This window comes from Nansenia antarctica (genome assembly GCF_963989245.1).
Source record: "Nansenia antarctica genome assembly, chromosome: 16".
Classification (NCBI taxonomy): Eukaryota; Metazoa; Chordata; class Actinopteri; order Argentiniformes; family Microstomatidae; genus Nansenia; species Nansenia antarctica.
This window is the reverse complement of record NC_137686.1, coordinates 16,344,370-16,364,789: the sequence shown is the minus strand read 5'-3', so window position 1 is coordinate 16,364,789 and position 20,420 is coordinate 16,344,370. Positions and strand designations below refer to the sequence as shown.

At 45.7% G+C, this 20,420-nt stretch overlaps 2 protein-coding genes across 2 annotated transcripts in view; one reads left to right on the top strand and one right to left on the bottom strand.

Annotated features, from left to right (window-relative positions):
- Window positions 1–5,898, top strand: part of LOC308172004 (supervillin-like) — a gene marked incomplete at both ends in the record, with an annotated part of 45,682 nt that extends 39,784 nt beyond the window's left edge. Inside the window, 6 exon segments of the mRNA XM_080546914.1 lie at window positions 264–397; window positions 953–1,108; window positions 1,596–1,739; window positions 2,431–2,552; window positions 2,762–2,917; window positions 5,812–5,898. Coding sequence (XP_080403040.1) covers window positions 264–397; window positions 953–1,108; window positions 1,596–1,739; window positions 2,431–2,552; window positions 2,762–2,917; window positions 5,812–5,898 — 799 coding nt within the window.
- Window positions 5,899–9,414: 3,516 nt separating this feature from the next.
- kif2c (kinesin family member 2C) lies at window positions 9,415–20,212 on the bottom strand (the record flags this gene model as incomplete). The annotated part of the gene is made up of 18 exons (XM_080546913.1): window positions 9,415–9,540; window positions 9,960–10,056; window positions 10,386–10,463; window positions 11,004–11,106; window positions 12,160–12,227; window positions 12,451–12,561; window positions 12,978–13,182; window positions 13,429–13,571; window positions 13,911–14,002; window positions 14,290–14,353; window positions 14,476–14,566; window positions 15,051–15,213; window positions 15,461–15,515; window positions 15,616–15,720; window positions 17,475–17,583; window positions 18,901–18,995; window positions 19,374–19,468; window positions 20,152–20,212. The coding sequence occupies 18 exons, from the start codon at window positions 20,210–20,212 to the stop codon at window positions 9,479–9,481; spliced, it is 1,797 nt and encodes a 598-aa protein (XP_080403039.1). The 3' UTR covers window positions 9,415–9,478.
- Between the last annotated feature and the right edge of the window lie 208 nt (window positions 20,213–20,420).

The window sequence follows — 20,420 nt, the reverse complement described above, 5'->3', positions numbered from 1 at the left end:
GTAAAATCTCCATTGAAGATGCTTTTTAGTCCAGGATTAGGCTTAAGCCTTGTCTGTGAAACTGGCCCATAAGGTTAGAGTCTGGCAAGAGAGACTAATATATACAGTCAAAAGACATACAGTATGATGAATAGGGCCAGTTGTTTTTCCTGGTCAGGTCACATGGTCAAGAAAAACATCTGGCCCTGGTAATGACACCATGAAATACATGATGTATAGATGTGGAGAATATGACCCCTGTCTCTCCACCTGTGTCTCCCAAGATGTCCTCTGGAGGCGGGGCTTCACAGCAGCAGCAAGGTGACCATCAACGAGTGTGACGAGGGGGCGGAGCCTATTGGGTTCTGGGAAGCGGTGGGGAGGAAAGACAGGAAGGCCTACGACTGCATGCTGCAAGGTACAGAACTCCACTGTGGGATTTAGTCCAGGAAGAGGAATAATCTGACTCGGCATAATCTGTGTCCCGGACACCGGCCCTGTAAACATCAGTGTATTTTAACCCACAGATTCATGTGAATGTATACGGATGTATATTATTTGAATACGAATAGAGATGTGTTCTCTGTTTCTCCAGTGTCTATATAAACACCAAAAAACCTAGGTTTAGAAGAAGGTGATAGAAGTAGGTTTTTCCTTCTATCAATGGCCCTGGGCCTGAGCTGGATTACTCTTCCTGCTACGACTGGTGGACTGCTGATTCACTTGCTTAGTATTCAAATGTATTGATTGTAAGTCGCTTTGGAATAAGGCGTCTGCTAAATGCCCAAAATGTGAGTATTGTGGGTTTGATTCCCACTGGGACCATACGTACAGTATATACTGAAAAATGGATGCACTTACTACAATGTAAGTCGCTTTGGATAAAAACGTCAGAACAGTGACATATATGATATCATTATGAGGTATATGTTATATTATTAAGTGTGATTGTTGCACACATTGGTGTTTTCAGACCCAGGCAAGTTCAACTTCACCCCGCGGGTGTTCCAGCTCAGCAGCTCCTCGGGAGAGTTTGTTGCGTCTGAGTTCTTCCATCCGTCCAGAGCTCCAGACCTCATCAGCTCTCTGCCCTTCCTCCAAGAAGACCTGTACTCCTCCTCACAGCCTGGTGAGACACACACACTTACACACACATACTGTATATATATATATATATATATAATCACAGACACACACACACACACACACACACACATATACAATATAATCACAGACACACACACACACACATATATATATAACTCTATATATATACTTTATATATATATATAATCACAGACACACGTGCACACACACACACACACACACACACATATACAATATAATCACAGACACACACACACACACATATATATATATATAACTCTATATATATATATACTTTATATATATATATATAATCACAGACACACGTGCACACACACACACACACACACACACACACACACACAGATTCAAAACACACTGCTCTCACAGTTCGCATACTAGATGGCATCCAAACTATATAACATACACAGTGAATTGTAAGCACTCGAAAATGGCCATCGGCTCTGACATCCCTTCCTGTTCCTGCTCCTCCCCCTGCGCGGCGGCAGCCCTCTTCCTGGTGGACAACTTCCACGAGGTGTACCTGTGGCAGGGCTGGTGGCCCCAGGACAGCGAGAGCCCCGGCTCCGCCCGCATCCGCTGGGACACGGACCGCAAGTGCGCCATGGAGACCGTGCTGCAGTACTGCAAAGGTACGGCTCGTCTCGATGACGTCATCGTCACACCATGACCAAACTTTCCGCCATTTTGTGTCCGGGTGAGTTTCCTACCAGGGGGGAGGCCGGTGGAGGTCGATATCGGAGGACGGGCTGATTGTAAACGCATGGAACGGATGGAATGAGGAACGAGGATCACGTGTTTGATACCGTTCCTCATTCCGTTCCATGCGTGACGATGAGTCTACCTCCACCAGCCTCCCCCTGGTTGTAGGAAATAGTTCAATTGGGTCACTATAATTTAGGTTACTATAGTAGTAGCCTAGTTGTAGCAGTGGTTACCGTAGTAACGTGTCTGTTACTGGGGGCGGCTGCGTCTCAGGAGGCAGAGCCGGCGTCTAATGATTACAAGGTCGGCGGTTCTGAGGTTCGATCCCCGGTTGGCCACATGTCGAGGTGTCCTTGGGCAAGACACTGAACCCCAAATTGCACCCAATGAGCGGGCCGCCGACGCCTTGCATGGTAGCTCGTCGCCATTGGTGTGTGAATGTGTGTGTGAATGGGTGAATGAGAGGCCGTTGTAAAGCGCTTTGGAATAAGGCGCTATATAAGTCAGTCCGTTTACCATTGATGTGTCATTGCCCTGTTCTCCCAGGGTGAGGGTAGCAGCCTACTATAGTAGTAGTGCCGGTGGTTACCGTAGTAACGTGCCTGTTTGGTCCTGCAGAGAAGAACGAGAAGAAGCCTCAGAAGTCGTACCTGATCCACGCCGGCCTGGAGCCTCTCACCTTCACCAACATGTTCCCCAGCTGGGAGCACAGGGAGGACATCGCTGAGATCACAGAGAGGGTGCGCCTCACACACACACACACACACACACACACACACACAGAGACATATCAATGGGACCACACATTGACCAAGATGTTATATTGAGGTGGATGCAGGAGCACCAGTGAATGAGACTGAAATGTGTGTGCGTGTGTGCGTGTGTGTGTGTGTGTGTGTGTGTGTGCGTGCGTGTGTGTGTGTGTTTGTGCGTGTGTGTGTGTGGTCAGGAGGCGGAGGTGTGTAACCAGATCATCCTGGTGGAGGACGTGTTGGCCCGGCTGTGCCAGAACACCTTCCCCCTGGAGGAGCTGCTGGCCCGCCCGCTACCCGAGGGCGTCGACCCGCTCCGCCTGGAGATCTACCTATCAGAACCAGACTTTGAAGTGAGGCCTTCCCCCTCCCCCTCCCCGTTCCGAAGATTCGGTTGTAACCATTAGAATAGAATAGAATAGAATATACTTTATTGTTGTTGTACAGTTGCCTATACAATGAAATTGTAGTGGCTCTTCCGAAGGTGCAAAAAACAGAAAACATATTCACGAACATATACACATAACATATCACAGATATTACACACTAGACAATTAAAAAGCGAAAATGCTATAAAACAAGCTAAGAGTCACAATGAGGTCTGTGGTGTCAAGTGCAAATAAAGACAACAATCTTAAGAAAATAAAAATAAAAAACTATAAAAGCAAGCTAAAAGACATGAGGTTAGTGGTGTTATAATACTATAATACTGTAAAAATATATAAATGTATAAATAGGCACTTAGAATAGAGTTATTGCACATTTCTATTGCACTTTTTCCCCTGAAGATAAACATTTATGAACATGTCTTATGTCTATTGTTCAGTGTTCTGATGGTCCATGGGTAGAAACTGTTGGACAGCCTGTTTGTTCTAGCCTTTATGCTCCTGTACCTCACTCCAGAGCGCATCAGGCTGAACAGGTGGTGACCAGGGTGGAGGTGGTCTTTAAGAATCATTCCTGCTCTGGAGAGGCACCGAGAGCGTGCCACGTCATCCAGGGAGGGCAGGGGACAGCCGATGATTTTTTTCGCTGACTTCACCACTCTCTGCAGTCTCTTTTTGTCCACTACTTTGCAGCCAGCGTACCATGCTGTGATGGAGAATGTAAAATTCCAGAACGGAACGTCTTTGTAGTTGAGTTTAGTTTATTAGACCATTTTACATAACTACGAAACCTTAATCTAGAGGGTGATACAATAAATAATAATAATAATAAGAATAATAATAATACATTAGACTTATATAGAGCTATTCTAGACACTCAAAGACGCTTGATTTTAGACACTAAATGCACCCAGACACACCCACACACACCCAAATACACACCCCATATCATTTCAGTACTCATTCCTGTCTTGCAGAGAATGAGAGCAGCGTGCCTCTCAGAAGTTCTCAGAGAGAGAGAGAGAGAGAGAGAGAGAGAGAGAGAGAGAGAGAAAGGCTGGTTCAGTCAGGTCGTCCCTTCATTCCACACACATCACATGACCTCACCTCTAAGCCAGGTTCACTCGCCTCCTCTCCCACCATTCAAGAAGAGTGGCGCACACACACACACACACACACACACACTAATTAAAGCTGGTCACGTACAGTACACAATGTACTGAGAGTACAGAGAGACAGGATCTTGTGGAGTCCAGTGTTGGGAGCTGTATGTGTGTACTCAGGAAATGAGTTTTGGTCCTCCGGTCAGCCCCCCCCCCCCCCCACTGGAGTGTGACCATGGTTACAATGAGGAGAGAGGGCCAGAGATGTTTGGTCTAGTATGGGCGCCCACCTCTCTCTCTTTCTCTCTCTGGTCTATAGTACAGTATGCCAACAGCTGGCACTGGCTGACTGCAGAGAGTTTTCCAGGGTTTTAACCTTTTAAGGTCCCGATTGGGATTAATTTACCATCCTTAATGTACTGTCAGCTCCTGGTCAGTGTCCATCCGGTTGTTAAGTCGTGACGTGTTTCCGGGTCCAAAGTTGGCTGAGGCGCTGTCATCGAAATGCCGCAATAATAATATAATAAATTATATTTATATAGCGCTTTTCCGAGGCTCAAATACCCTGACAATATGGGGAAAACGGGAAAGTGCTGTGTCCCTTGTTGTATGAATAGATCAGAGTCTAAAAAACGATTAAACTGTCATTCTACCGCTGTAGTACACTGGTATTCTGGTGCGGAGAATTTCTGGTTTGGACCCGGAAATTGCTAAACGTCACGTTTGACGTCAGACTTAACAACCGGATAGACCATACCTGGGTCGTGACAGTATTAGAATTATTTGGAATATTTCTAGGTTGAATATTTCTAGGTTGAGCTTGAGGCTATTTCAGGGGCTCCATTGTGCCAGGCAAAAATCAATCAAGCACAGCATGGTATTTGAAATGTGTCAAATACTATTTGAATGCAGGTCTGCCAGTGATACACTCTGTTATATATTAACTCAGAATCGACTGGCCACGCCCAGGCTAACTCCTCCTCTCACATTGCAGGCTGGGTTGTAGCTATTGAGGATTCAGGTGAGGTGAGTTGATGATTTGGGCCTGGGGTTTTTCCTGGTTGGTCTGGAAAAGAACAAAAAAACTCCCAGCTCCGCTTATGATGAATGAGCCCTGGTGATCTATTGTTCCTCACAGCACCCTCACTCTTGTGTCCTCCGGGGCGATCGTTCACTGTGATTCACCCCCTCCGTCTCTCTTCTCTCCCTGGGCTGTCCTGCTTGCCTCTCCACCCTGGTAGACACTCTTCCACCTGTCCTCTGTCTACACACAGCAGGGTGGCACAGTCAATCACCCTCTCCCTCTCTCTCTTTCTTCCCCCCCCTCTCTGTATCTCTCTCTCTTTCTCCCCCCCCCTCTCTGTATCTCTCTCTCTCTTTCAATCTCTCGGTCTCAATCTCTCTCTCTCTTTCTTCCCCCCCTCTCTGTATCTCTCTCTCTCTCTTTCAATCTCTCTCTCTCTTTCTCCTCTTGTCTCTGTCACTCTCCCTCCCTCTCTCTCTCCCTCCCTCTAGCATGCCTGGCTCAGGAACTAAGCCCTGGTGTAAAGTGGTTTAACAATTATGTGACCTTTCACTCGATCACTAAGCATGCTAACAACAGTCCACTGTTTTGCGAACAGCTTTGTTATTTCGATTGCAGCCCCAGGTCGACCCACCGCACTGACCCACCCCTCCAGCTTCTCTGATTGTGTTTAAGAATATTGTATTATTCTACCCATGTTGGAATATTCTACTCTACTCCTTCTCTCCCTGCAGAAAGCGTTGGACATGAAGAGAGAGGAGTACGAAGGATTACCAGGGTGGAAGCAAGTGAACTTAAAGAAAGCCAAAGGACTGTTTTAAGAACCTGACTTGATATGACGGGTTTCGCGATGGTTTATGATGGAGTGGACTGACAGACAGACAGACAGGTTGGCAGAGACAGACAGGTTGGCAAACTTGAACCTGTTGTGATGGAAGGCCCCCACCACCAACCAACCTCCAGAATCCTTCCCAGGGGTGTGGCTGAACACACTGGCCCAGGGACGGACTCCCTGTGTGGTCTATGAGCAAGAGGAGGACAGGCTCGTGCTGGGACTGGGGAGTGGATCTGCTGGGGTAGCCGACTGCGCTATCGTCATGTAGCACCATGTTTTACCTTTCAATTATGTAATTACGTAGGGAAATGGCGTGCACTCTTCTGTATGTATGTACGTACTGTACGTGAGAGCTTTATGAGTTGTTAAAACCAGAATATGCTCCGTTTCATACTGTGCTGCTGCTGCTGTGTGTGTGTGTAAGTCTCCTACAAGCACTTATGTCATCGCTCATGCCATGGGCTTATGAACAACTTCATACGCACTAGTGGTGTGTGGGTGGTGTTTTACTGTTGTAGGTGGGTGTGGGTGTGTTGGTGGGTGTGGGTGTGCGTGTGTGTGTGTTTGCGTTCTTGTGTGTTTGCGTTCTTGCGTGTTTGTGAAGAATTTGTATTTATGTAAAAACAAAATGTGTAGGGTGACAAGAAATCCGATGTATTCACTTGAAAGTGTTTGTGTTGTATGTCTTTAGTGAGAGTGTTTTTTTGTTGTTGTCTGTGGTGTCTCAAAAGGTGAAAACATGCCAAGTCTATACCTTTTGTTTTGCATTCTCGAATGTGGTACCTTTAGTTGTGTCACAATTACCTTGATCTCTACCGGTACCCAGAGCATTGACAATGGTTTTATTTTAGAGGCATGGAATTCGTTTTTTAATTATACTTTTTTTTTTTATGTATAGTGCCTTGCTTTTGTGTACAGTTTATATACAGAAATTCTAGTCTGCATTTCAAAGACTTTTGTGATAAAAGAAATAGTGAATAAACAATGAAAATCTTAACATTCAGAGAAAGGTTAGTGTCTACAGAGTCTGGGAAGGCCAGTGATAAATATAATGTTTGCTCTTGTGCAAGCTATCAGTAAAGCAAGCTCTTACTATCAGTGAAGTAAGTCGTTCTCACAAACTCTTCCCCACGCTTTAATTGTATCCACCGTGTTACAGTTCATGTCCAGTAGGTGGTGCTATTGTATCCTCAGAATTCTCTGCAATGGAGGTGATTGCTTACAACTCTTCAAATGCACCGCAAGTGTCAACCTCAGCAGCATGTGTGCATGGCTCAGTATTACGGCTTCCACACTGGCTGTGTGTCTTCTGTGGCTCTAACTGTGGAGCTGCTACTGCCAGCCCTATCTTTGGACATTTCGTCTCTCTTTTGCCTGCAAGAGACACACGTGAGACACACTTGAGATGTGCGCCTCACGCACGCTGTATTCATCAGAGCAACGCATCCGGGTACTTTCCCCTCCCGTAATGTCCACGCCCCTTTTTGGGTGATAGAAGAGTAGACGAGTAGAAGTTTGACTGGTGGTCAATGGGAATTTCTGGTCTTCGCTACTTTAATCCGATAAAATAAGAAAACCGTAGTGCTTTTTAGATATTAGGAGCCCAAATCCGATGGCCAGTTAGGCAAACTATTATATAGTGTCGTTGCCGATCAATGATCGACGTCGTTATATAGAGAAAATTAATGAAATAGGGGTTGATTCATCAGATCAGTCATACGTCATCTCCCTGTCATCTGGGATTTGTAGTTCTTCATTTGATCTAGCCTACTAAGGTACTACTTAGTACCTACTAACCCTTCACCCATAACGGCTATCGACTAGTGCTACTGTGCATGATATTTCTATTGTACATGGGAGATAAATGTTCAAAGAAGAAACGAAAGCAAACGCTGTTGGGGGGACTGGAGGTGAAGACGTTAGGACCACGGCTAGATCAACTGAACTACAAATCCCAGATGACAGGGAGATGACGTATGACTGCTCTGATGAAACAACCCCTATTTCATTAATTTTCTCTATATAACGACGTCGATCATTGATCGGCAACGACACTATTATAATAGTTTGCCTAACTGGCCATCGGATTTGGGCTGCTAATATCTAAAAAGCACTACGGTTTTCTTATTTTATCGGATTAAAGTAGCAAAGACCAGAAATTCCCATTGACCACCAGTCAAACTTCTCCGCTTCTATCACCCAAAAAGGGGCGTGATCATTCTGATGACAGGGAGATGACGCAATTGCTCTGATGAATGGCTACTCTAACCCGTTAACATGGGCGCCGAGATGAAACGCACACGCGCTGCTGAGGTTGACGCTGGCAGTATATTTGAAGCATTAAGGACTTTATCTGCTATGGAGACGTTTGTCAGGAATTAGACAGACCCAAAGGTGATTGCTTAGAACTGTTAGGGACTTAACACACCACCGGGCTGACCCGAACCATATACTAGCTGGCTTTGATATTTTCTTTTCAGTCCTTTCCAGCACTTCAAACAGTCAGCATTTCTACTTGGCCTGCTGTATATTTCCCCTACCCTTGTGTAGGGTACCCATGTACATATTTACATGTTAACCATTTAGCAGACGCTTTTATCCAAAGCAACTTACAATTAGAGATTACAGGGACCGTCTCCCTGGAGTATTTTTTTAGGTTAAGTGCCTTACTCAAGGGCCACACTAGTGGTGGTGATCCCAGGTGGGATTTGATCTCATGACCTTCTGATCACCAGTCCAACTCACTATGCACGAGAGTGCTGTGTACACAACTTCCACCATAAAAGTGAAGAATGCCAAACTGACCTATGATCTGTGTCCAGGGCAGCGGAGGCAGCAGTCAGGCTAACTATTACTTTTGGTCAGGGGAAGGACTGAGGGAGGGAGAAGGGGGTGGCGGGAGGGGAGGGAATACCACCCAGGGACCGCGGGGGGGTGGTGGACTGGGGTTGCACTCGTAGGGTAGGAAACAGTTGTGTTGCTGGGCCTCACACCGTGCAGCCAGTTTTGTCAAGCGTCAGCTTTTTCTTGCAGGGTGTGTATACACAAGACTGACTTGTGTCTAGTTAAAAGGGTTAAGAACCTTCCCACAGTGCTAGGCAGCAGGGTGCATTGTGGGTGATCTTCCAACTGTCTTTGTTGATGTCAGGGGGATGCAGCTCAGAGGGCAGCATCTGAACTAACTAGGCAAGGAAATTCTCTACTTAAAGATAATTAAAACATTAACGTAGAGATGTGAAAATACAAGTAGCACAATGGTCAGCTCAGAAATACATAGACCAGGATCAATATTAGGTGTAGACAAGTTTATTAATAAAAAATGTATGTTATATTTTCTATTTTAAAAAAAAAAACAGTTAAAACTTTCAGGGCCGGTTTCACAGACAAGGCTTAAGCCTAGTCCTGGACTAAATCACACTTTCAATGTAAAATCTCCATTGAAGATGCTTTTTAGTCTAGGATTAGTCCTAAGCCTTGTCTGTGAAACCAGCCCCCAATGTATGGCTGGTGGGGGTAGGGACCACGGAGAGCAGACCTCTGGTTGACGGTAGAGCAGGACATCAGTGTTATTTGGGTGACATGGCCACTCGCTCACGGTCAACAGCCGCTTCCAACAAGAGGGCTGTGTCTGGAAAAGAAGACAGTCTGATTTATTGGTTTGTCTGCTTGCTTGGAACTTCCAAAGAACAGCTTTAACCCTAGACTGTAGTCAACAGCCACAGGACATCCAGCCAGTACCATGGCGGCTCCCTCCTTCCCCAGCCAGCCTGCTGTCCATCCTCACAGGCCAGCAGCACTACACTGAACATGTCCCCATGGCCTTGCACACTACCACGGGTAGCTTCTGCACTCTAGTCCGGGGGCAGCTGTGGTGGAGGAGGTAGAGTCTGCTGAGTCTAATGACCGCACGGTCGGCAGTGTGAGCCCAGGCTGGCCTTGCATGGTGTGTGAATGTGTGTGAGAATGAGAGGCCATCGTAAAAGCGCTTTGGAATAAGGCGCTAAATAGGTCCACTTGAATCCGAATTTTTTTTTTATGGCCACATACCGAGCAGATTTCTGACATACAGCACAAGCTCTGGGATGTTCTCCCTGACGTCATAGGTGGACTTCTCCATGGGCTTGAGGAACTCGCTGGCCCCTTGCTGGAAACACAGAACAGAACACTACCATTAGAACAGATCACCGCTATTATCTCAGCACTGAAGCAAACATGTCATTGGCCTTGAATAGTGCTAGACCATATAAAAGTGACATGTATATTCTTTCATTTTCAGATCTGATTGACGACAACAGCATTATAATTTGTTCTACAGCACTTCTCAGTATAAATCCAGCACGTCAGACAAAGCATGTTTGAGTCAGGTGTCTAATGCCGTATACACCTTGTTGGTACAGACACTGTACAGTATATTTCCATTGTGTAAGTCTGACAAATGTTGTCATTAAATTAAGTGTGAACTAAATGACATACCGACAGCTGCTCGTGAAACCTCTCCTCCATCTCAGCCACCTGGGAGATGGCCTCGTAGACGCTGGGTACAATGGAGTCCTACAGGACATGACAGCTGGTTAGTCTGGGGGTTTCATCTTCTTGTCTGAAGTGCATTGTTGGGTTCCGTGTGCTATGCTATGAAATGTGCTAGAAATAAAGTCAGATTTGAACACTGGCCCAACCACCACTTTTGGTGATTCACCACAGAGGAACATCATGTACATTTAAGACTTGCCTAGTCTATTTTTTCCTTCCTTTCCGTAGCACTGTATAGGGTTGGACAAGCCCTGCAGGGTTTACCTGCCTTGTAGTTTTTATTGCTTATAATGTTGTCGTTCCTTTGCGTGTGTGCGCAAATCAATATTTAGCAGTTCAAATAAAGAACCCCATCCCTAAAGGCAATGGTGTGCACCCACAACCACCAGGGGGCCTCAGTGAGTGTACAGAGGTCTGCTCTGTAGTCCCTACCCCCACCAGCCTCCATGGACAGGAGAGAGCAGGAGGCCAGAGGTCTGCTCTCCGTGGTCCCTACCCCCCACCAGCCTCCTGCTCTCTCCTGTCCATGGAGGCCAGAGGTCTGCTCTCCGTGGTCCCTACCTCCTCAGAGGAGCTGCTGGTCTCCATCTCCTCCGCAGCGAACCCTCCTGTCTTCTTAGACTCCACTGCGTTGGCCTTGGACGCCTCGTTCAGCTCCTTCACTCTGCCACCCAGAAACAAACAAGAACCTCAGAGACATGGAACGTGTACACGTGTACCATTTAGTAGGGGTGTAACGATACAGCATCGATTCACATCGATGCATCGATTCATTGACTAACGATCTGATTACATCGACGCAATGTAAAAACATCGATCTATATCGTCATCTTAAAGATGCACCTTTATTTTGAAATGGCACATTCTGCGTGACTGTCACCATTATATATGAGTTGCCTCTACCAAATCAGTCTAAAAAAGTCACGAGGAAAGTCCTGTCTTTCGCTTTTTAGCTTGAGGTGCGCTTGTTTTGGAATTCCATTCGCTGCAGCGGCCGCGCTCACCCCGCCCGCGTCCAGTTTCTCAACTGGATTGGACAGCGCCTTCGCCTGTCTGGGGGACATCGCTTGGCCGCGCAGTTTTGTTTCATAGGACATTAATGTTTTAAAGCTGAATATCTCTTGTTTGTGAGACTAGTGAACGGGTCTATTTTTCTTTTTGTAACAGAAGAATACTGTATAATACAATATGATTTAAATGCTGGATACCTGGAAGAGCTCACAAATAAAATGGTCAAATCATATTCTAGTTGTTTTTGTGAGTTGATAATTGTGTTAGATTGGCATATGATATCGCGTCATATCGATCATATCGTCATATCGATCTTGAATCGAAATCGTATCGTGACTGACATTGTGATATCGTCAAACATTGTATCGTCATACAAACAAATCGATATAATATCGTATCGTGATGAAGCTGGTGATTTACACCCCTACCATTTAGCAGATGCTTTTAGCCAATTCGATACAAATTAAGAGATTACAGGGACAATCTGGAGTAATTTAGGGCTAAGTGCCTTACTCAAGGGCACACTAGTGGTGGGACTGTAAATCATGACCTCCTGATCACCAGTCCAACTCACTATCCACTACCCCACCTCCTCAACCACTAAATATTTTTGGGTTTTGTTTACAATGTACAGCAGCCTGAGACCTAACTACATGTATTAATATTTTTTTAAACAATTATATATCTGAGATGTACTGGACTGTACCTGTCTGCGTAGCGTAATGTGTTCAGCGTGTAGTCGCAGGAACTGAGCCCTGGTGACACCATGGCAATCTGGAATAAATAACTAATTATATCACCTGTCAATCATGAGGAATGGACTCCTTAGTGCCTACTGGCTAGTAAGACATTCTACACAAGACAGAACGGGGAGAAAAAAACATTCTAAACTACTTCAACCCGCGCTTTTTAACACATTCTAAACTGTACCTCTACTGTCACCCATCACCTGTTACATGACATACAGGAGGAGGTGAATCCCTGACACCATACGCACCATGCATGTCCTGGAGTTCTCCCCGATGAAGGAGTCTCGGAGCACCTGAGTGAGCTTGCTCATTCTGAAGGGGATGTGGTCACTGTTCTGACCCAAGGAACGGATACACTCCTAGACCAGGGAGAGAGGGTGGGGGTCAGAACACAAAGATGGAGAGAACAGTAGAAAGACACTGACAAGGGAAGAGGGTTTTGTGAGGCTCTACAGAACATTCTAGATGCACACATGGCATGTGACCAGATATGGCCTTACCACAGACAGGTAGAGCAGCAGTTAGTTGTTACAGTATCTACCTTGAGAGCAGCAGGTTGTTGTACAGTATCTACCTTGAGGGCAGCAGGTTGTTGTACAGTATCTACCTTGAGGGCAGCAGGTTGTTTTACAGTATCTACCTTGAGGGCAGCAGGTTGTTGTACAGTATCTACCTTGAGGGCAGCAGGTTGTTACAGTATCTACCTTGAGGACAGCAGTTAGTTGTTACAGTATCTACCTTGAGGGCAGCAGATTTAGGGAGACGTCTCCAGTACCTTGAGGGCCAGCAGGCTGCGGTTGATCTCGGCCGTCTCCACCATGGTGGCTCTGTCGTTGGTGCTGACGTCTGTGCCCCGCTCGTTGCCCGCCAGGTCCACCAATGAGAACTTGCCGTACAGTTTGTTCCTCTGCCGCAGGACCACCTGCAGGATGGCGTGGGAGCGGGAGGAGTTGGCGTTGGCTGACGTCTGGCCTGACGTCCTTTGGGGGGGGGGGGGGGGGGGGGGGGGTTAGAGAGCGTTAGACCACCGAACTTGAAACATCACTACATGCATTTTGAAATAAAATGATTATCAAATTATTTACTTGACTAAAGTCATCAAATTAAAGGCCTAAGCATATATACACACACCTTAAGATATTTAATAAATTATAATTGGTGGCTTATTTGCCCAGAAAACCCTTGGAATAACCACATGGTGAGCTCTGGTCCAGAGGTGAGCGTACCTGCAAGCACTGCCCAGGTCCACCATCTTGATGACGTCTTCGGGACAGGTGACGTACATCTCCTGCAGGCCCACCACCTGCACCTGCTGCTTCTCATCCTCCAGCACCCTCAGCTTGGCCTTCTTGTTCAGCAGGTCAAACACCTGACGGGTGGGCGGGAAGGAGCATGGCTGTTAAGAGTGACTGAGGCGATGAGACATCACACGTTCAAGAGACACCCGAAATGGACTACGCTTGTATAGCGCCTTATACCAAAGGCGCTTTACAATGGCCTCTCATTCACCCACCAATGGCGGCAAGCTACAATGCAAGGCGCTAGTCCGCTCATCGGGAGCAATTTGGGGTTCTGTGTCAGACACGTGTCCGGCTGGGGATCGAACTGGCGACCTTGCGATCGAAGTCCTCGGTGAGCGTACATCTAGGACCAGATGACGCTCCCCAAACCCACAACTATGAGTATGATGACACGTGTCCCAGCTCACCTTGCCGTTGTAGATCTCAAAGAAGGCGACGTAGGGATCGAGGCCCAGGTCAGCGTACCTCCTGTGGTTGAGCAGGGTGAACACGTCCTGGGCTGGAGGAGGGACCAGGGGACAGGTAGGAGAGAGGGACCAGAGGGGAGAGAGGAGAGAGGGACCAGAGGGGAGAGAGGGGAGAGGGACCAGAGGAATGACGGGTACAACACAGAAGGAACAAGGTGTCATGACTTAACTGAAGACACGGGTAGATTTCATTGACTAAAATAACTATTTAGACCCATTTTGGGGGGGGATTGTCATAAGTGGTTTTGAATCGATTCTCAGACACATTGACAATTAATCTCAATATTTATAATTGAGAATCAAATTAGACAATAACTACCTGCCAATGCATAGATGCCATTAGAGCTGATCTGGGTCTTCCCTGAGAAGTCTCCTCCCATCGTCTGAACAGGTAGAAACATAAAGGGAAGAGGGAAAGAACGAGACAAACTAAGACAAAAGACAACATGAAAGACAACTGCTACTCCCAGCAGTAGGTACCGTAGGGAAAAGAGAGAAAACTCACATGGGTTTTTCCACTGCCAGTCTGGCCGTAGGCGAAACAAGTGGCCATCCCTCCTTCAAAGACGGCCTGGACCAGGGGCTTGGCCGTGAACCTGTCAGGAACAGCCTTCTTTTACTAAATCAACTCAAACCTTGTTTAAAAAGACCACTTCAAACAGGCATCTCAAAACAATTAACACATGACAAGAATATGAAAACAGAACGTATAAATATGGAATATAAAAGGCTTTTAACAGTGAAATAATAACAATGGCAATGGGGGAGAGTGTTGCTACGGGCAACCGTATGGAGAGCTGAAAAGGTAAAGTATCAGCAAATGTATCAAATGTGAACTTCATACAAGAGAACGTACGGCTCAGGGTATGCAAATGAGGAATGTGAAGAATCATCCTACTGAATAAATGCAACAGAATCTGGACATGGTCAACTTGAACAAAAACTCTTTAGAAAGCAATATTGTATTACTATAGTCTTCCTGTATTTCTATTAGTGTCTTTGAAGAGGATGGCTTGCGAGTAAGGATATAATTGTACCGACGCATCGTATCCCAGTAAATGTGACAAACAATGCCCTTACCTGTAAACTAGATCATTGGTGGACGTCTCGTCAAAGGAGTAGTCGAAGTGGAAGAGCTGGTTGTCCAGGTACTTGGTGAGGTCCACCTTGGTCTTGGGTTCGTGGACCATGAGAGCCCCGTTGCCAGGGATTGATACCACGTCTGTCTCGTTTCTCCTCAGCTCTGGGAACAAAACAAGGAGCGAATCATGTAGAAATCATCATATTAAAAATGGCAGCAATGAGGTATAGAAACAAACAATTACACAAGAGGCTTTTGAACATCCCCAGGGGGGCACTCCATCAATGCCACAAAAGGAAAACCCAGGCTTATTCTGATAAATCTCGCAAGTCATAAAAAATAAGCCTGGATTTTCCTTTAGCGATGTTGATGGAATACGCCCCCCGGTCGCTTTTTCTTCATGACATACCTTTTTTGTTCAGCGGACGCTTGCGGACGCACACGCAGATCTTGTGAGCTTCTACCTATAGACCAAGACGACATGTTCTAGAACACTATAAAATGGAATATGGAACACTATTGTACCTTTAGAATTCTACCTTCCAACACGTGCTCTTGTCTTACCGCGTCAGACGGGCAGAGGGGAACTTTGCTCATGGTCTCGCGGTACTCCTCAATCATTTGGTGAAACTGCTTGGTTCGTGGTTGGTTTACATGTATGTCTCCAAACTATTAGGCAGAGGAAGTCAATGTAACACACAGGCAGGCAGACACACAGACACACTTCGAGCGAGAGTAGCAAACTTACTTTTCCCTTCTTGTGCTGAAGGTCAGTGCTTTTGACAGCACAAGACACCCTCTTTGATTTCTGTTCGAGGGTTTGCGGTAGTACTGATTTCCTTCGGACTGAAAGAGAAATAAAGCAATATCAATTCAGTCAGTCATATTAAAGCGGCATTTCAAACCATTCCCCCCCCCCCTCAATTGATGTCCAGATCACTCAACATAAAACGGATGAACTCAATATTAATTATTTTAAGTCACTTTGGATCTCAGACTGAACATCCAACAATAGTTTAAGTGGTTGTGTTCACACAAAAAATGTATACATGATGCTCCTCTCCTCACCTGCAGTCCTGGGAGGGGTAGTGTTGGTCGCCCCACCCCCCTTACTGGCCTCACTCTGGGGGAGGATTATCGTCGGCCGATGGTGCTGCACAGTCGATGGTACGTTGACCACGGCTGAAAAGGGATAAATGACAGGCGTGATGAATATCAGGTGGTCACAGGAGTTGTATTTAAATGGATCATTATTAAAATTAAATTAAATTAAAATTATTCAAAATTAAATGGATCATGTCTTTTTACAGTTTTGGGACACCTGATTGAAGGTCTTTGTGATAAGCAAGTGGCAAGGTGTAAACAAAACATATAGTGACAAGTTGAGTAAAAGTAGGGTGAGAGGGGACAAGCACAACATGGCAGCAATGAGGTATAAAAACAATTACACAAGAGGCTTTTGACCATCCCCTGGTTGCTTTTCCATGACATACCTGCTTCTACCTGTAGAGCAAGCACACTCACACATAGCTGCTTCTACCTGTAGACCAAGCACACTCACCTGCTACTACCTGTAGACCAAGCACACTCACCAGTGTTTCCCCTAGGTTTGCTGCCTTGGGGGGGTGGCATGGACCGTGGCATGGACCGTGGCATGGACCCCCCCCCCCCCCGCCCCCCCCCCCCGCAGGGGGTAAGACCCTGCCTCATACCAGCGTCATGTCCAGGGGTGTACTGTACATTAAGCCGCCTCACGCTACGGAAACAGGAGATAGGCTCCTGCCCTATGGGCCATTAGGCTGCATCGGTTCTCAAGGCTACTTACTTATGTGGTCTTGACTACCTGTCCACTTTCTCACCTGGTTCTTGCTCTCTCTCTCTCTGGTGTGCCGAGCCGACACCATCCTGCTCTCTCTCCTTCTCTCCCTCCCTATCCTCCTCTCTCCCTCCCTATCCTCCTCTCTCCCTTTTGCTGTCAACCAAAAGGTAAACAAAACAGCCAGAGTATTTATAATCTAATAAGAGGCAGAAATTGATCCATATCAATTTATAACAATTATAATTGAATATTGGATTGCTGTGGGCAATCCAGTCAGATAATGTCATTTTGACTTTACTCTCTCACCTGAAAAAAATGTGTATGTCCAACTATAAAAAACTGAAATTTCCAATGCTTCAATCAACTGTCCATGTACTGTAAATATGCCATTATGGTATTACCATGAAGCCCAACTCTAGCAGAATAAGAAAGATAGTATATCTACTTTAAGTAAAATAATAAAGTGCCTCCAGTTAGCTCTTTAGCTGGCAAGTGTGCAAGGAGACTAGCTCATCTCAGACCAAGCACACTCACCTGCTACTACCTGTAGACCAAGCACACACATACATACCTGCTACTACCTGTAGACCAAGCACACACATACATACCTGCGGCTCTGAGGACAGTTATTGGGTAGTCTGGAGACGGGGGCTCGTCCTTCACTGAGACGGGCGCAGGGGGTCGGAACAAGCAGGTCTGACGGCTCCTGGGAACTGAGAGAAGAGGAGTCAGACAAACGGCAGAAAAGATCAGACCTGGGGGGGTATTCCATCAACGTCACTAAAAGAAAATCCAGGCTTATTTTGATTCTGATTTTAGTCTTACGAGAGTTATCAAAAATAAGCCCCTGGGTCAAAGGCATTTGGTGATCTGTGATTGATTTAGTTTGTCTGGTACAGAAAACAATGGAACAGTTGAATCACACCTTACATTCCTTTCACATATTATGCATGTGTCTCAGGAACGGAATGAATGGCCATGATGTGAAAAACAACTACAACCTCTTAATCCTACTAATCCCAAGAATAAGCAAGGTGGCAGTGGCCAGCTCCAACTACTCAAATAGAAATGTCAACTGGGCAAATGAAGTCATTGTGTTTTCAAAGAGCTTGCAGGTCAGAATATGCCAGAACATTGACAAACGCCAGTGTATTCCCATACATGGGAAACAAAGTTTGAACAGTCATGCCGTGATCAATGTGATTTACACAACTGTGTTATGTCGTTAACTGGCATCAAGTGAGTGCGGTTCAAAAGCAGAAACAGTCTGAGAGCAAGAGAAAGGGAGAGATTACCCTGGGCACCAGTGGAGATGCACCTGTTCAGTGCGGATTAGGGAGGTGAGGAGACCCCTACATAGCAGAGCTAAACCCCTAGTGTGTGCAGATTAGAAAGGGTTGTCAGGGATGGGCTTAGTTAGAATTCTGTCAATTCAGGAAGTTGAAATTACAACAGATGATCTCATTGAATTAAGCCCAGCCTGACAACAAATTAAGTGATTGGATGATTAGCTTAGGGGACAATGCAGACCTTTCGGGGAAGCTGGAGTTGGAATAGCAACATCTTATGGAAAGAAATATAAATCGTTAGCCCAACTGTTGCTTAAAAACACCACATGTATTAAACTAACCTGACTACTAGTACTAACCTGACCCACCCGACTACTAACCTGACCCACCCCGCCCCCCCACACACACCAGACAATCCACTTCACTTACGATTGGAGGGGGCAGGGATCCTGGACGAGCGGAGGCGACCGTCATATTTCTTTTGAGGAAGGACAAAAAACGCAGCAGCAGCAATGTCAGTCACTCCAGGCATAACAACCATTATGTTGATGGAGTATGTTTACAACACAGCATTATGGGAGCTCGACAGTACATTCACCACTATACAACTCAAAGAGGGGACGCTGGTGGAAGTAGAAATCACTTCCACCAACCAACAATTGTGTAGCATCCTTGTATGAAATATGCTCCATAAATAAAGGACAAAATACAATAGAAAGTTACACGTGTGGTGCAGCGTACCGTACCTTCTCTTCAGGTATGACTAGAGAAGGTTTAGAGGTGGTGATTTGTTCAAACAGCTCCTTGTTGAGGGACTGTAGTTCATCTAGTTCAACCTGATGAGGGGAGGGGAAGAGAGGAGGAAGAGAAGAGGGGGGGCTCCTCATGTCAGAAGCAGACAATGTTCATAAACTCGCTCAACAACATGCAAGTAAAGCAATGGCCACACTAGCATACTACTACCTAGAAGGCATGGGGGCAATATGAGAGGGTCGACACTGGAGCATACACGTGCCAGAATTGTCATTGAGGCCACTCTCAGCCTGATCATAACATTGACATTTAGCAGACGCCTTTATCCAAAGTGACTGAGAGCAAATGCATCCAAGTAAAGTGAATCATCCATCCATCATAGCAAGAAAACGTAGTTATCAAGAGCAGTTACGTAAAGCGTTTGACGTTTTTTTTGGGGGGGGGGGTCAAGGGTCACTCACCTCCTTCCCCCTGCTGGTCTTCTTCTCGTGCCATTCCACCGTCACGGTAGACTTCGCCTGGTCCACCGACGTGACGTAGGCAGAGTGCACGCGACCTGCACACAACAACAACGTGAACTAGCTGTGACGTATCGTGAGTTTAGAATGATAAGGTTCTATCTCCGTTTAGAATGATAAGGTTCTATCTCCGTTTAGAATGATAAGGTTCTATCTCCATTTAGAATGATAAGGTTCTATCTCCGTTTAGGGCAGTTCAGAGATATTGAGCGTCAAAGTTTTTACATTCCATTATGTTTTGTGAGATGGAACCTTTGTATTTTATGAATTACTAACTCAAAAATGTAAACATTTAAAAAATAACACCACACAGGCATTAATAAACACCTAATGGATCAGATTATGTAAAAAACTCAATTTTGACAAATGGAGCTAGAACCTTATAATTCTAACGTCACGGTATGTCAGCCACGTACGTGCACACCAAACATGTATTCAGCTAGCGACGTCTCCGTACTTATTAAATACATTTTAAATACATATTCGTCGAAGTTAGTCTTTATAAAGTGTGCTCCATTCAATAGAAACGTTATCCAAGACAGGAGCAGCAGACAACATTGTAACTACCTACATTTAACGCATTATTCGGCTAGCGACAAGTATGTTTTAAATGTGATTGTCATAACTACTGTGTCGTAATACTGTGTGACACATAATTTAACCCAATGAACCCAGCTAGCTGCATGGCTACATCACCTGGCTAACAAGAGTTAGACCTTACCATCACTCCGACTAATGTTCACAGATAAGCCGACAAGGAGCTGGGCAATGTTGGAATCCATTTCTAAAAGATATCGAAACTGCAAACACAAATCTCCTCACGCGTAATACTCGTAAAAAGTAAAAACCGAGTTTTAAAAGTTTGTCCGTTGATTGTAGGTGAAAGTTTGTTGTCTACCACTCTCTCTCACTAACCGCCCAAAACACAAGTTTGAAAGGTGTCACGTCACCGGAAAAGGAAGTATAAATAGGTGAATGACGATGCTCATT